Below are 17,235 nucleotides of genomic sequence, written 5' to 3'. Positions count from 1 at the left end.
TCTTATTTGTGTTAAAAGAGCCTGACTTACTACTTATGGTTTGAAAGAGGGAACCTGATTCTGGCCAATCTTATTCTTCTTCCTCTTTTCCATCCAGTCTGTTGGTTGCTCTTTTCACAAGGAAACCTGAGATCTCCACACATAGATCTACTCTACGACGTGTCTCTTGATCTGGTGGGGTGAGCTTGCGTAACTCTTCATAAACCTTTGTGACGTCTGCACAAAGACCCCTAACATCACCTATAATATCTTCAAGTATGTCATTACTTAAAGGATCTGATTGAGAGAGAGGTAGTTTAGATGATTTGGCACGTGCTCTCCATTTTTCATAATTATAGTTAAACCTTTGCTGGAGTCCTTTGATCCTTTCTTTTTGCATTTCTTTTCCCTTTTCTGTGAGTGTTTTAACTCTCCCACTTCTTCTTAGTTTTTGATCAGTACATTCGTTTTCTTCAGAATGATGTTGAGAGTTTGTACTTACTGGCAGCTTATTTGGGTCAGTCATGTCAACATCTTGTTACTAATCAGTGAAAAATGTCTAATGTTAACTAAAGTCACCCTCTTTCTGAAGGCGGTTAAATATATATGTAGAAGAAAATCAAAATGTAACACTTAACCTCAATACAGTAATAAGAATATAACTTATTATTTCCTTTACTTAGATATAACCCAAAATTGTTCTAATAAAAGTTCTTGACCTTACAAATGAAATACAAAATTCACCTTGATGTTACAAATGTCCCAATATGAAACGATATAAAATAAACTGATTCTTAAATCAAATGTGTGAAATTTTTTTTTCCTTTTAATTTTTATTTTTTTTTTTTTACTATTATTATTATTTCTTTAAATTATTATTATATATATATTTTAATTTTTTATCAAATGTCTTTAAACTTATACTATGGCTTAACAGAAACCCAGTGATAACAAAAAACTTTACTAATGATCACCGCTTGATTAGTAAACCATAAGCTTGCTTTATATTTTTCAAACAGTCCCTTAACTTGTGAATGTCCAAACTTCTTATGGCCTTATCTTAAGTGTTGCTCTTCAAACCGCATGCTTCGGTCCTGTGCGCGCTCCCGGCTTAGTGCACGCGCTGATCACGCTGTGGCCAGACTGCTGCTCCTTTGATCATGCCGCCGCCTCGCCTTCACTCGTGCAGATCAGTCCGAGTTTTCACTGTAATTCCCCCAGGTACGACAGGCACAAGTGGCTTTCTCTACAGATGGATTTATTGAATCTTGCTTGTTCAGACTCATAAACCACACCGTGAAAACTAAAAGGCACAAACAATACAATAATTAGCTTACAAAAAATAAAGACAATTAACAAATATGACGACTGCCACAAATAAACAGACTTAATACCTCGTTGGCTGAGTACCAGAATAGAGTGGAATTATTCTTGGTTTTCTTCTTTCTTGCTTTACTTAAACTTTGTGACCGACCTGTGACCGACACATGCATCAGCTCTCTCTGGAAATTGCTTCTTCTTAGAAAACTAATCTCTAATCTGCATACAAAGCCCCTCCATGCACCCCCTGGTGGCGCATATTAACAACAGCAATGAAATACACACAAAACAGGCATAAATGAAAAAGTGGCAGCAACAGCAGGAAAAGAATGAATACGGAACTTTTCAAAACTGTTTCTTAAAAAAAAAAAAAAAAAAAAAATATATATATATATATATATATATATATATATATATATATATATATATATATATATATATATATATATATTATTGTAAAGTGAACAAAGACTTCACTCGTGAATCCACATTTGTGTGACCATTTTCAATAATCCTTCTGATGCTGTAAATTTGCCCATTGTGTGACAATAAAGAGATTTTCTATTCTATAAAAGGGGTAGAAAGATATAATTAAATCTAAACAATGTATGTATGAAAAATATATCAGCAAAATCTCTTATTTTCAACAACAAAAAATATTTAGTTAAGCAAATTCAAAACAGCAATAAAAAAATAAAAATCATATCAGATTTATAATTCCCACACAGCAGATATATTAGTATCTGTCCTTAAATTACAGCCAAACCCATTTGCACAGTAACAGATAAAACCCTTTAGATAAACCAAACTTTACCTGCCACATATCTGACTAAATAACCATTAAAACAACTATTTTTCATTCATTTTAGACAGAACTATTCATTGAACTATGCATACTTATATTATATTAAACTGAACTCCCAATATTCACCACTATTTGGCACCACGTACCATTTCCTCTGATCACGGAGCAGCCAGCTTGCTTGGTCTCGCAATCAATCCTGGGATAACCAAGGATAGCGAGGATACATCGGACCCGTCCTTCAAATCAGGCAAAAAGAAGGACGCATTTGTAGGCCACATAACGAGGAATCTTGGAATCCGACCAGACCTCGGGCCCCTGCTATAACACAATCGGCTTTCAAATCTAGCCTTCGGAGGACACAGCCCATAAATTCGAACAGAGCATATTAATCCTTACAGAGCTTGTGGCCAGCTAAATTAGACCAGCTTTGTGCTTCTTTACTCTCTCTCTCTGTCTCTTTGGCCATATGCCTACAGCATAACTCAGAGCAAATCAGCCTGTGTGCTATTGTGATTGCTTAATATGCTCTTCTGATGTTTGTCAGGAATCTAACACCATATTTATAACTCATTGTCTAGAGCAGGGGGTCTCAAACTGGTTCCAGAAAGGGCCATGTGGCTGCAGGTTTTCTTTCACAACCAAGCAATAGCACACCAGACTCCAGTCATCTCATCAAGTGAGTCCAGTCTGAACATGATGACTTGATGAGATGAATGAAGTCTGGTGTGCCATGGTTGGAAAGAAAACCTGCAGCCAGTTTCTGGAATCAGTTTGAGACCCCTGGTCTATAGAAATATTAGCATCCTAGGGCTAGAGGCTAGTGTACTTGCTATCCTTGCTTCCATATTCCAAATTCACACACAGCTGTGTTTATTTTATACCCACTGCTGGTCTGACAGACAATTACAAATACTAAGATGAAAAAACAATATATAACATCAGCCAGTTACGATGTGAATAATTATATCCTTAATCCTTACCTAAAACACTTAAATATAAGCAAGTGCACTTCTTTTCTTTGTCGTGGTTTAGGTTATGTTTTAGTTTTATTTCCATTTTCTGTTATTCTAGTTATTTTTGATTGTATTTGAGTTCTTATGTATTTTTTGTTTGCCCTCTGTTGCAATCTTGTGTCAGTCAACTTTCCCCTAGCTCCCTTCTATATTCCTCTGTCCACACCTGCTCCCAATCTGTAGATTAGCCTGGTCTATGTTTCTGTCTCCCATATATACAACCTTCTGTTCAGTTACTTTTTGCTGGTTCATTGTCATTTCATTGCCCTTCTTCTTAGAATTCCTGGTTTTCAGGATTTTTTTGATTTATGTTTATGTATTTTTGCTTCCGCCTTTTTTTAAATCTTCAAGAAACCACCTTCAGCTTCAGTCTCTGCATTTGGGTCGTCCTCTCAAACCTCCACCCAACCTGACATTCTTTTTTTTTTTCCTATCCTGCATGTAACCCAAAATAAATAAAAAGGAAAACATTTACAAGACATAGATAAGTGTATATATATATATATGTATTTATTTATTTGTTTGTTTCTAATAATTGAATAAGGTACAGGTCTGAACATTGAAAGATACAGTGGTACATCATATAATAAGACATTTGTGGTTTTAATTCTGGCAAATTATGAAATTAAAGTAAAGGCATACTTTTAATTCAATAAAACACAATACCTCTTAATCTATTTTCAAAGAATATTTGGATAGACATAAACACATCTAACATCATATTAAAAAAAGTATTAGTCTTAAGATGCAGGCTTCAGATTTCAGTTGACTGAGCAAGTTGTGCAGGTTATCTTTTTGAGACGAAGACCCTAGAGATAAAAAAAATTTGCATTTTCAAAGATTCCATCAGCTGATCTTTTGAATACAGGAAGAACACTGCTTAAAACAATAAAAGAAACGCTAACGCTAACACATCTTAGATCCCAATAAATTAAATATTTCAGTTGCAAATCTTAATTCAAGTGTGGGGAACCCCAAAAAAACAAAAACACATATGCATTTCCCCTGTGGCAGATATTAGACATTCCGTGTGGACCTGATGGTCTATGTTATCATTGACCATTATAAATTTTGAAAAAATGTGTAATATAACTACATTTCTCTCTCTCTCTCTCTCTCTCTCTCTCTCTCTCTCTATATATATATATATATATATATATATATATATATATATATATATATATATATATATATATATATATATATATATATATATATATATATATATATATGTGTATTTTTTTTTTTTTTTTCAATTGGGCAACTACTTAAAGGCCAGATGCATTACAGGTTTTCTCCTGGTATCTCTTCCTAGACCTAGATTAAAGCATCAGTAAACTGCTGGACAATCTGTGGTCCAACTTGGTATTCCTCAGTGAAATAACATATAACATATTTGGTGTGCTCAACTGGATTCAGATCTGGGTTACAGGCAGTCTATAGCATCAATGCCTTCATAATGCAGGAACTGCTGACCCACTTTAACCACAGGTAGCTAAAGTCTGGTAGCTTATGGCAGTCAGGGTACCTCTGGCTGGCAAATTTAGGGCAGTATAGGCCTCCAGAGAAATGCCTCCACAAACCATTAATGACCCATAATCATGCTGAGGGATGTTGCAGGCAGATAAATATTCTAAAAAAAGTACATATCACATCTGTCATATGTGCTTAGTATGAATAGTATATAGTAGAACCTTTTCTCATTTGTGAAGAGCATATGGTACCACTGGTGAATTTTACAAATTTGGTGTACCCTGGCAAATGTAAACTGCCATGCATAGTACTGAGATATAAGCACAAGCCCCATGTATGGACAAGATGCAAAAGTGTATAAAACATTAGCCAGAAAGGATACCACCCGCAGAACCACTCTTCTTTTAGGGTTTTCTTGTTAACTGCCTCTTACTTCCGCTTCTTGTCTGGTTTATTTTTGGTTATAAATGTGTTCCTTAGATGTTTCCTTTTTTGAGTAGTGTAAATCAGAAGAAGAAAGATTGTTATCTCCTCATAGGACTTCATACTGTGTTTGTAACTTCAGCCATTGCAGCAGCAGGAAGAAGCGTGTTAACCTAAACACAAAGTCAGTTCCTTTCAATCAGTGAAAATCAAAATGGAATTGTGTTATGTGAAACAAAAGGCTTGAGTTGTTGGTTAAATAAGTAAATACCTATTAAACAAACTGCATTCCCGGGTTAAGGTAAATAAACTCTTACCGGTCTTTTATAAGCCTCTGGAGACTATAGATCAAAATGTTGATGAAGAAAAATCCAGTAAGTCTCGTAAAATGCCAACCCCAAACAACAAGCTGAGGGACCTCTTTGAACAGCAGCTTCAGTCTATGTGAGAAAAATGATTTGAGTTATTGTTGAATGTCATTATAATCTACAATATGACTAGATTCATTTTCGAATGCATCACTGAAAAACCCAGCAAGAGAACTTCTGCGATTATATACATTATTTACTATACAACAATATATATATATATATATATATATATATATATATATATATATATATATATATATATATATATATATATATATATATATATATATATATATATACATATATATGCACTAAAACATTGTTTTAAAAAGATGATTTCATCCATTAAAGCAAAAAAAGCAAACCAATGGTGGTCCTGTTTTATTGCATTAATTGAGAAGAGACTGGTCTATACATGGTTGATCATTTATGTTTATAAGCATAATTTAAAACTTTTCTTATCTTCTTGTATTTTAAAATCGTTCATTACAAGCAAAGCTAAAACAAAAGTCCAATATATTGCTCCTCTGCACAAAGTTGGCAAATAAAGCTGATTATGATTCTGTTTAGGGTCATTTTAGAGGTTCTTAATCAGAATCTAAGTCTGGATTTTGACACGGTAGCTCCTAATTTAATTCATCATAATTTAATTAAAAAGACTTTAAACCACCCGTCTGAGTTTAATGATGCGCTTCATTTGTGGAAAAGAAGTCACTAAACAACGTTTTATAGTGTTATACTAATTTATTAAACAGATCGATAATGTTTTTTTTTGTTTTTTTTTTTTTTACAGTACTTGATTTTTTTTTTTTTATCAGATGTGAGAGATTTATGACACGCTTTCCAAAGAAGTTGCAATTTTGCCTATCAGTCCACAAAATCTTTAGGGCACTCAAGCAATCTTTGGAAGCCTGAAACACATTTTATAGTGGTTTTGGACTTTTTTGTGTGTGTCTTTTGTTAATTTTGTTGTGGAAGTCTAGCAGCAATTCCAGCTGCCTTTCCAGGAACATTTACAGCTGTTCCATGCTTAATTATTTGTGGACAGTAACTCTTGGTGATTTGCTGCAGACCCCATTTCTTTTAATGTGTTTTGTTACTGTTTTAAAAACAACAAACAAAAACAAACTGTATTTTGTGTTGTTATGGTGTTGATTACCTTTGTCTACTTTGGAGCATGGCATAAAATGACACTACCAAAGGTAGAAGCAGATTGGAAAAGATCCTCACTGGTAACCCAAACATACTCAGGTACGTCGTCACATTTCCCATGAGAACTGAAATGTAAATGGACTCAGTTTATGAATAGGATCATGAATCAAATCTTAAAGACTACATTAATAAAATCAAATAATAAACTTTACCAAAAAAACAATGGTAACAATTTATGTCTATGTAATATCAACCATCACCATCAAAAATTAGGAAAAGTTTACTTAATATTTCTGAAAGCATGTCAGTCTTAAAAATAAAACATGCACATAAAATCCCAAAACAATCAGTGGAAGAATACAATATCCAAATAGCTCACTTTAATACAGAAAAATATGAAAACATAATTATGATGGTTTGTATACAGTTAGATTTAAAGGGGCAGTGTACAACTAATTAGAGTTTTGTTTTATAAGCAAATATCAAGTATTGCTTTTATATACATCAAGTACATATTCTGCAAAAGTCACATAATAATTGCAAGTCTCCTCATAGCTTATGATTTTTTTTATTAATATATAGTTTGCAGTGCAACCAAAGGAAGACGCCATGCTGCTTCACCATCTATGATTACAGATGCCGAAATGGGACAAACTTGTAAGCTTTAGAATAGAATAGAATAGAATAGAATAGAATAGAATAGAATAGAATAGAATAGAATAGAATAGAACAGAATAGAATAGAATAGAATAGAATAGAATAGAATAGAATAGAATAGAATAGAATAGAATAGAATAGAATAGAATAGAAAATATATTTATTGTCCCACCATGGGGAAATTATGGTGTTACAGCAGCAAAAGATTAAAGCAAAAGTGGTCACACCAATCTGCAATTTAAAAAAAGTATGTAAAAATAACGGAATATGTGAAAGAATTAAAAAAAATAATAATAATAATAAAAAAAAAGACTAAATACTGTGCATCTGGAGAAAAAAAAACAATATACAGCTGTGGACAAAATGACAGCAGAATTTTATTTAAGTGACTAAGACAAACTGTTCAATAATCAGCATGAATGTAAGAATTCTACGGAGCCCCTCTGATGACATGGTCAAAAAAAATTTTTTTATTGTGGCCACGAAGTAGTATTTCGTGCGCACAAAGTAGTATTTCGTGGCCACGCAATAAGTATAACGTGCGCACGAAATACTACTTCGTGGCCACGCAATAAGTTTATCGTGCGCACGAAATACTATTTCGTGGCCACGCAATAAGTGTAACGTGCGCACCAAATACTTATTAATAATATTAACATCATTCCTGGACAACTGGGTAAGCAAATCGAGCGCGCCTTCTCTAAGGTCTAAGGCGCGCTCAATTTGCTTACCCAGTCGGTCTCAGTCAGTCACGTGACATTTGTTGCTAAGACGCTATTTTAGCTGGAAAAGGCGTAGTGTAAACAACCGCAGCATAGCTAAACGAAGGACTAAAGGCCCGTTTACATAGCAGCCTGTCCAAGATAAGTCATTACAGTTAACATAAGCCTGAAAACAGGGCGGATTTATGGATATTATTAATAAGTATTTCGTGCGCACGTTAAACTTATTGCGTGGCCACGAAATAGTATTTCGTGCGCACGTTAAACTTATTGCGTGGCCACGAAGTAGTATTTCGTGCGCACGTTATACTTATTGCGTGGCCGCGAAATACTACTTCGTGGCCACAATTAAACATTTTTTTTTACCATGTCATAAGAGGGGCTCCGTAGAATTCATTGAGGTTGGAAACATAGATGGTTATAAAGTCTTACAGCGGTTGGGAGGAAGAATCTGTGATAATGCTCCCTGGTGCATTTAGAGTACAGCAGTCTGTCACATAAGGTGTCACTGTCACTTTACACATTTTACCTGTACTGTATATATGAACTGCTGTTGATGGGGGAGTTAGCATAAAAGATGCAAAGATGACCCTGGATCATTTCTACTTGTCAGTTTACATTGAATGATGGATCATCCACACTCTGCTCATTTAGAGGGAAGAGGCAGTAACCAAGAAAGGATAAAGAAGTAACAACCCTTGAGAGAAAGTGAGTTTTCATAAAGGAGTAGCAGGCATTCATTTATTTATTATTTTCTATTCCCTTATTAAAGTTTTCCAAGAACAATGATGATGAACAACACCTACACACCCTTATTCCTTCTCAACTATATTGATTCATTCTCTCAAGCCTGTTGGACAGGGCTATTCAGTTTATTTCCCCAGCAGGCCACTGTCACTGAAAGTCAAAGGCTCAGGGGCTGAGTGTCGATTAATCAAAGTTATTATTTACACAAAGGGTAATATAAGAATGACCTGTTATCTTTCAAAAGTTAATAAAAAAGAAATTGAAGTTCAAATTTCCTTACTTGCAGTAAAAGTAGTAACATTCTAAAGTTAAATAATATTGAATAAAAAACGAAACATTAGCATTGTGCCTCCTAATTAACTAAATTATGCAGACATCTCTGACTTGTCAATTCTACAGTACTAAGGGGAAATGCATTGGTGATCTAACTGACTTCAACTTAACTGAACCTTCACTCAGAAGTATAAGGAAATATTTAAAAAAATAAATATGAACCTCATGTTTTTTTATGCAAAACAAAGAGAATAAAGGAAACCCAAGGGCTTTGCTTATCAACTAATTACCATTTCTTCTAACAGCTAGACAGCAGCTCAAATACATACAAAGGTTGCATATCTGGCCACCAGAGGGCAGTAAAGGAACAGAGTGATGACCCCATGTCGTGTGTGGCTTCAAGTGTATCCAGGTAAGATGTACAATGGTACTCAACACAACTGACTATCATCAGAAATAATGAATCTACTAATGACCTGCAAAACCTAAGATGCCATGAAAAGGGATCAGCAAACATCTGCAAAAAGAAGCTAAAAGGCTATCAGCAAAAACGGGATATAGAGAAACCTATCACTACCAACTTTATCCAGGGGAGTTCCTCCTATTCATATATTTTCTTTCTAAAAATACACGAGGAAGGGGTTCCTCAGGACCATTGTTAGTAGGAGTAACTCATTTACACCCAATATTGCAAAACATCTTGCAACAGTTTTGACTCCAAGGGTTTAAAAAAACACCACAACTTGGACGTTTAGAAGTGTGTCTGCGAATATTTTACTCCTGTTACACTATCACTATATATAAATCCAAAATAAGCAGTCACTGATCATAACCAACCAACACATGAGGCTCTTTAAACAGAACAGGTGACGGATGTGATGGAAACTGCTTTTAAAGAAAAGAAAACACAGCCACAAAAAAGTCAGAAACCTACTGTAATTAGAATTCTGTGTGACCAGGCTGACAATATTTCCTAAATTGCAGAGGTAAAATAAAAAAGAAAACAAACGTGTCAAGGAATAACTAGAAAAATGTGGTTACCCAAACTGAACATTAGTTAAGTCAGCATACTCCAACAACAGATGGTTTGAAAGGGGGTTTAAAGGGGCCCATCTTTGTTAAAAGGGGAAAGCCTTCACTGAACAGAGAGCAAGATTAGGATTTCTGCCTCCAATCAACCTACAATTCCATTCTTTAACTCATTCCAAAAAAATTGCATAAGCATAGTCATCATGTTTCAAATGGCGTAACATATCTACACATAGCATTAAAGACTTCAACAACCGAGAAGATCAACGGGCAGGTCTTTGTTACACCGGGGACATGTCTCCTGCTCTTTTTCAAAAGTTTTTTTTTCGTCCCCTGCACTTTTCACTGTGCAAAAACAATTTTACGCTACAGTATACCGACACTCGTCGAGCATTCGAACCAAGCACAAAAGCGCACTCAAGCTGTAGAAAAAGAAAGAAAAGAAAGAATCAACTTAATTGTCATAACATTGTCAAGTACTAGGCAACAAAATTCACTCTCTGCATTTAACCCATCCCTTTGGGGAGCAGTGAGCTGCCATTGTGCGGTGCCCGATGAGCAGAGTGGGGTTAAGGGTCTTGCTCATGCACCCAGAGTGCTGTGGGGATCGAACCAGGGATTTGCAACCTTCTCAAAGCATAGTTCAACATTCCCCACCAAAGGGAGCCCACTTCTGTGAGTTTAGACCGCCCACAAGCTTATGATTGGCCCTCCAACTTTTCTTGTGTGATTGACTGTCACCTCTGACACTCCTGAAAAGCTCAAGATCTGATGTGCCACTGAATCTAGTCTGTGATTGGATGATCACAGTGCTGCTGAAGTCATACCCGCGACCGTAATTAGAACTGTAGGGTCGCAAGTTTCTTTCTCTGCTGTCCTGTGCATTTTAGATTTTTAAAATATCTTAAACAGTCCAGGAATTACATTCTTGGAGAAGAATGAGGGTCTGCAAACAGAGGGCGAGGGAATCTGCTACTTTTCATTGTGCATTTGTTCTTCACTTGGGTCATGTAATCTACAAGGGTTGTAAATGAGATGTATATCCACTTCAAGTTTCTCCTCCAAATTATAAACCTTGTAAACTTGTTTTTTTATACTTGTTTTATTAAAAGTGCTGATAAATAAAATGCATTATTGTTGTTATATATTAATATTATTATTATCATTAAAAAGGGAAAAAAATATAATCTATGAGTTATATTTTATATATCCAAGCTTGTAATAATTGTAAAACTGTGTGTTTTTAATCTACGGTACATGGATTTTTGCACTTTAAATTGTCCAATTGTTAATGTCATGCATCCATATATTAGTAGAGATGCAAGAGAAAGTGGAGGAAACATACAGAAAAAGTGAAGGAAACAAACAAAGAACTACTAGAAAACATGCTGAACTATCTATCTATCTATCTATCTATCTATCTATCTATCTATCTATCTATCTATCTATCTATCTATCTATCTATATATATATATATATTGGTTGATGGTGATTACAGCCTTACCATTTTTCATTATGTCAAAATGGGGGAGAGGATCTTCGATGGGTTCTTGCATGGTGGAGTTGAACATTTGCATGGATCTAGATTCTTCTAAAGATGTTTTCAGGTCAGTTTGTTCAGCCTCTTTCATCTCCTGCTCTTCCACTTTGGGTGTATTTAGATCCATCTTGGAATTGGCAGGGTTATGGTTCAAGGACCGTTGGGCTATACTGTGCCCTTTCACACCAAGGGCAACATCTGAAATAAAGGGAAAGACAAGGCTTATACTCTAACATAGGAATCTGTAAAGTCTGAAGTAAACTTTAATAATTTTAGGTTTAAAGAATTTTTAACTTAACCCACCATTGCTTTGAAGGAATTGGATGGCATCCTTGAAGCCAACATGGAAAGCTTGCTCTACAGTCTATCAGGAGAAAGAAGCAGCTTATTCTATATGACAAACCTTTCTATAAATCAAATTCATGTTATATTACTTCAATATGTTTTCAAGGTGCAAAACCAAGCTAGATTTAAAATTTAAAAACAATTAATGTGTGTTTAACTGTTAACTGCTATCCCATAATGAATTATTTAATAAGTTAATCACATATAGACATGTTAAATACAATTAAACTCATCGTTAGGTGCTGTTTAATGCTCAATCTGCACAGATAATAGTACTTTAAATTAGTTTTTCATATGTTTTCTTTACCTCAAACTGATACATATTAACTAGATAACAGAATATTGAATAGAGGATATTATAAGAAAATAGTGTGTTTCATCACTGATTCCATGAAGTACCCATTTATCATAAAGAGCAAATATAGAGTGAAACATTCTAAGCCTATGTTTTTTGTAAATTTGAATGAATGAATAAAAGAAACTTCCACTGCTGTGAGAAGGTTTTGTTATGAGTAGAACCTTTGCAGCACTCTAATGTTCCAGGATCAGATATTTCTTTTCTGTCAGTTTTGGGCCAAAATTTTGAAATACTTGTATAAATACTTGTATATTTTTTCTAACTACAGACATACACAGGTGGACAAAATTGTTGTTACCCCTCGTTTAATCAATAAAAATGACAAGAAATTTTCTCAGAAATAACTTGAATCTGAGAAAAGTAATAATAAATAAAAATTCTTTGAAAATCAACATAACTACTCTTACATACAAACTACATACATTTCATATATAATACATAAAACATACATATACATCATATATATAACAATATTGTAAATTGTTCATATATTTATCATTTATAATTTTATCGTTCCTCAATAAATATTGTGGAAAAATATATTTTTATATGTGAAAATACAATTGTTATATAACACATAGGTTTTTTAATATTTACTTTATATCATAGTTTATCCAAAAAAAAATAGAAGTGGCTTTAAATGTAATATTATTGTAATAATCAGAAATATTATTGCTTTTAAACAAACTAGTTTTTCTTTAGTGTTATGATATTCAGTAATCGACAGTATGACTTAAGAGAATTTAATTCCTCCTATATAATTGTATAAGACCGTTGATTTTATACATAATTGGCAAAACCATATATAAAATTAAATAATGTACATTATTAAGTTATCAGATCTTACATGGGGTAATTCATAAAAAAATACAAGGACAAACTAGACAAGTCATATTTTAAACTATTCAGCTTACTGAATGCCAGTCAATAATTACACATTTAAACACATTGGCAAAGTAAAAAACATAACTTCATGTTATAAATATAATAATAAATATATATAACTTTGACGCAGAATCTTACCTCTAGAGTCAGAGGATAAAGACTATTGAGTATCCTAAAGCCATTAGCCATGTTGCAATTAAGAATGGCTCCAGTAGCTACCACTTCCATCACACTAGGAGGATCAGTTGGGCAGATATCAGCTTCTCCAGAATATGGGCAGACAGTCAGTGTACGGCTTGATGCCTCAGACAGTAAGGGCTGGAGTCCGCTAAAGCCACCATCCATGTAGTGCTGTTAAAAAGTATAGAGGAAAAAAGACTGCAAAAGTGACCTAGCAAACTACAAGCATGAACCTTGGGCTTAGTCCTGTGACACTCACGACTCCTTTGAATTCTGGAGGCAGAAAGCCACAGTATCCAGGGACAAAGCAGCTACACATCAGAGCCTGCAAGCAACATACAAGACTTTTAGATTGCAAACACAGCATACTGGAATTTTGGTCAAATATTGCAGAGATTCTTAATAGATATTAAGTGGGGCTTTAAATTATAAATTGAAAGCTGTTTTTATTTAGTTATATTTTGTCTTGTGAATTTTTTTCCAGTCCACACAGGGTCAAAAATTTTACTATCAAGCTCATAAACCTTTGTTAATATTTGTGCCTAAGTGTGTATGTTATGCAAACCGTGGTTCCGGTGAATCTCAAAACTGCAAAATTCCTCAATTCAAATTCTTTAGCCTTATCCAAAATCTGCAACTAGACGATTAAAGCCTGGCCACAAACAGAACTGAATAAAGTTCTAAATGAATTATTGCTGGTTATCATAGGGCTTCTGGAATGCCCCGACCTATTGAGACTGTGTAAAGTTTGCTCAAAAGTGGGATCTGTGCAAGGAATCAAATAGACAAAATAAGGTCTACTTCTATTTGTAAATGTGGTCTCTGCAACTTGTCGCCCACAACTATTCATGGTGGCTAGGTAGGCATTCTAGCATGTATGTGTATCAACTTTGGTGCAGTATCAGTTGTTCCTAAATAAATCTGGAGAATAAATTCATCCAAACCAAATCAAATTTGCCAACGACAGTAAAGACAATTTAAACCGGAATTTTACGGCTTATCAACCTCTTGGAAAAACGGTCCCTTTACCTTTTGTATTTTTGCATCACTTTACACAAGCATCTAACATTACCTATAGGAGATTAGTCTCCTCTTACACATTTGCAAGATGCAGGTTTCTCAGAGGGGTAAAGCCTGTTAATTTATACATAAGGGACAACTATATCCAATTTCCCACAATCCCAGTTTCACAATCTGAACCTGAAAAGTATAGGATTTTCATCTTGAAATGCTGTAAAACCACATGAACCTAGTGTAACAGGTATATAACTGGCCATAAAGGACCTAATCCAAGATTTCATTTATTGCTGGCCAAAGTCTGAAGATGTTTCATCATTATGTCCTCTATTTTGTAACACGCAAAAATCCCTTCCACACCAAGACACCAACACAAAATGATAATCTCACTCTTGAACATCATATCCGGGATTTTATTTGGGGCATTTCAGCTTTTTTCATAATGTAAAAAAATGTCCAGTGTGGCCACATACATTTGTTTTGTTTAAGTGTTTCCAAAAAAGAGAAAATGTTTTTGTCTGACTGCATTTGCAAACTGTAATCTGTTGCTTTTTCAATATTGACTTCTTCATCTCTAATTGTTTTTTTTTAACCAAAACAACTATAATACATCACAGACCATATGTCGGTATCAAGCTTGTAGTCTCATTACTTTAAATGAACCAATAGTCTCCAAACACTTCAATTTATGTTCCAAAGAAAAAAAAAATTGAAGCTCTTTGTCCCTGATTGGATTTATTAGCCCTGTACCAACAGTGGTCTTTTATTAGTACAACCAATGCCAGTACAGGACTTTTTTGTTTATGGATTCCGACCATCTTACAAGTTTCACCCAACCTCTTCATTAAATATTTTGTTATTGTTTGTGATTGATTTGAACATTTCATACAAACCACAGCGGCCTCTTGGACCATATTACACCTCTTTTTTTTTTTTTTGTGGTGCCTAGAGATTCCTGTGCTATATAGAACCCTCGGTCATTTAAATTTAGACCCAAGGATGAACCAGACTTTGTTCGAGATCACAATTCCTTTCCTAATATCTTGGTCCTCCTGTTCTTCTGGCTAGGAGTAAATAAAAATTATTTGGCCAATTCTAACTGACCTGAATTAAAGTTTGATTTAATAAAGTTCAGTGTGATTAATTATCTAACTGTAAAAACATATAGACCATTTAAGTTGTGTCTTTTTGTGTAGTGTACGCAAATATCTTGTATCTAATTACGTATAGTTATTTGTGTATAATAATTTTGTGTGTCACAGCACAAACTTACATCCACAACATCTTCTTTGGATTGATATTCCGACAGGATTAACTGCATCCCATCTGAGAGACGTGTCACAGCAACACCGAGGCGGCCGCTTGCGAAATGGTGTGCATCTGATGGAAGGTGTTTGCGCAAAACACTTTCCAACCACTTCGAAACCCCATTTGAAGGGTTAAGTGGTCCAAGTGGAGAAGCCAACGCCTTCTTGGCAAAAAGAATCATCTCATCCCGAATGGTAACTGTAATGTGAAAGAACACAGAGTTTAAAGTTACATTCACAAAAAATAAATAAAAATATGTTTACTTACTTGGGTCAACTTTACAGACAGCAGCCGCTGCAACCACAGATCCTGCAGACGCTCCGAGGATGAAGGGTGCTGACTGCAGAATCCAGGGTGAATACTGCAGGAAGCACAGGACAACACCCAGCTGATAGGTAGCCAGGAATCCAGATCCAGAGAAGGAAATATCCCAGGGAACATCATGAAAGTGGGACATCTTGAAACGTTTTTGTGATCCTAAAATTATTCCTTAATCAGGAAGAGCGTTACAGGGGCAGCAACAAATAAAGATAAATGAATTACATCAGGCATTTATGAAGCAGTTGGTGAAAGGACTTTGAAGAGGAGTCCGTCAGTTTTTTAAATGCATCCCAATTCGACATGTCCCATTTGTCATGGCCATGTCATGTGGCTGTCTCAAAGACGTTTTGTTCAAGTCATAGAGCACTGCAGTTCTTAGGTTTATTACGCTGTTGCATAGAAATTCTAAGCTTATGACTGATACACCCTTGAGAATATATTTATAATACTGATCTTTCAAAAACTGAAAAAATACACAGTTTTATGCATTAATTGAGGGTTGTTGCTTTTTCTTTAATTGTTTGAAACCACATTTTTGGTATAAAATGATTTGACTTTTGTCATTTGATGGTTTGAAGACCATTAGCCCAGTTTAGTTATCACAAAAAAAATATCTACAGACTAAAACCATAAAAAAACAGAAAGAAAACAGCCAGATAGAAGCTGAATCAAAGCCCTTTTACAGCATACTCTGCAGGTGTAACTCCAGTATACTATCACGTAACAGACATTTTTGGTAAAAGAAGGACTCTTGCCCATTTAGGAAAATGTGGATTTTACTATTTTCCTTTATGAAATATCAGGAAAAAGCAAATGATACAAATCTGAAATATATTAGATCAACTTTAACTCTGATATCCCTACACATAATCCAAAGCAACCAACTAACCTCAGAAATCACCTGATTAGAAAACAGTTTGCCTGTTTCCAATCCAATGTAGAAATTTAGTTGTAAAAGCCACAGGTTTTTTCTAAAAGATTATTATTGAAAGAAAAAAAAGCCTATTCATTGATCATAAGACAGACTCAAACTTCCGTACCATGAGGATTTATTGAAGGGCAAACTTCAGATTTACAAAGGTCTTCTTCAAGAAGGGGTCCTGTTCTATATAAGGAGTGACAGTATTACAGTAATGGAATATAAAGAAATGAGGTGTAATCCTTTTGGATGAGTCTAATGTAAGTAAAAGATGAGTGTGGAACCTGAATGACAGATTTCAGGTCCTCCTTCATTGTGATAAAACATTTCTTTATCTGTCCCCAGTTTAATTTTGGCCAATGTAGGGCATCCTTTACTGGGCTCTAGATCTGTATTTC

General features: G+C 34.6%; 1 protein-coding gene across 2 annotated transcripts; it reads right to left on the bottom strand.

Moving 5' to 3' along the window:
- Window positions 1-3,602: 3,602 nt before the first annotated feature.
- Window positions 3,603-16,177, bottom strand: LOC119784346 (patatin-like phospholipase domain-containing protein 2). 2 transcript variants are annotated; one of them, XM_038286348.1, is made up of 9 exons: window positions 15,865-16,177; window positions 15,563-15,795; window positions 13,532-13,597; window positions 13,231-13,443; window positions 11,808-11,868; window positions 11,469-11,702; window positions 6,544-6,661; window positions 5,331-5,453; window positions 3,603-3,926 (listed from the first exon to the last, which is right to left on the bottom strand). In XM_038286348.1, exons 1-9 carry the CDS (start codon window positions 16,052-16,054, stop codon window positions 3,905-3,907), a joined length of 1,260 nt encoding a protein of 419 aa, XP_038142276.1. In that variant the 5' UTR covers window positions 16,055-16,177; the 3' UTR covers window positions 3,603-3,904. The 2 variants fall into 2 exon arrangements, with proteins under 2 accessions (XP_038142276.1, XP_038142275.1); XM_038286347.1 differs by lacking the exon at window positions 3,603-3,926 and adding an exon at window positions 4,355-5,186 and having other exon boundaries at window positions 15,865-16,176.
- Window positions 16,178-17,235: the final 1,058 nt, after the last annotated feature.

Source organism: Cyprinodon tularosa, unplaced genomic scaffold (genome assembly GCF_016077235.1).
Source record: "Cyprinodon tularosa strain WSP-4 unplaced genomic scaffold, ASM1607723v1 ctg223, whole genome shotgun sequence".
Lineage (NCBI taxonomy): Eukaryota > Metazoa > Chordata > Actinopteri > Cyprinodontiformes > Cyprinodontidae > Cyprinodon > Cyprinodon tularosa.
Note: the sequence above shows the minus strand (reverse complement) of the source record. Positions and strands in the feature narration are given on the sequence as shown.

What these genes read in the sequence shown, in the direction of transcription:
- LOC119784346 (XM_038286347.1), bottom strand. Translation starts at nt 16,054, where the DNA reads ATGTCCCACTTTCATGATGTTCCCTGGGATATTTCCTTCTCTGGATCT. An exon ending in CCAATTCCTTCAAAGCAATG is followed by an intron (nt 11,703 to 11,807) that starts GTGGGTTAAGTT and finishes CCTTTATTTCAG; the next exon opens with ATGTTGCCCTTGGTGTGAAA. An exon ending in TTTTGACATAATGAAAAATG is followed by an intron (nt 6,662 to 11,468) that starts GTAAGGCTGTAA and finishes TTTACATTTCAG; the next exon opens with TTCTCATGGGAAATGTGACG.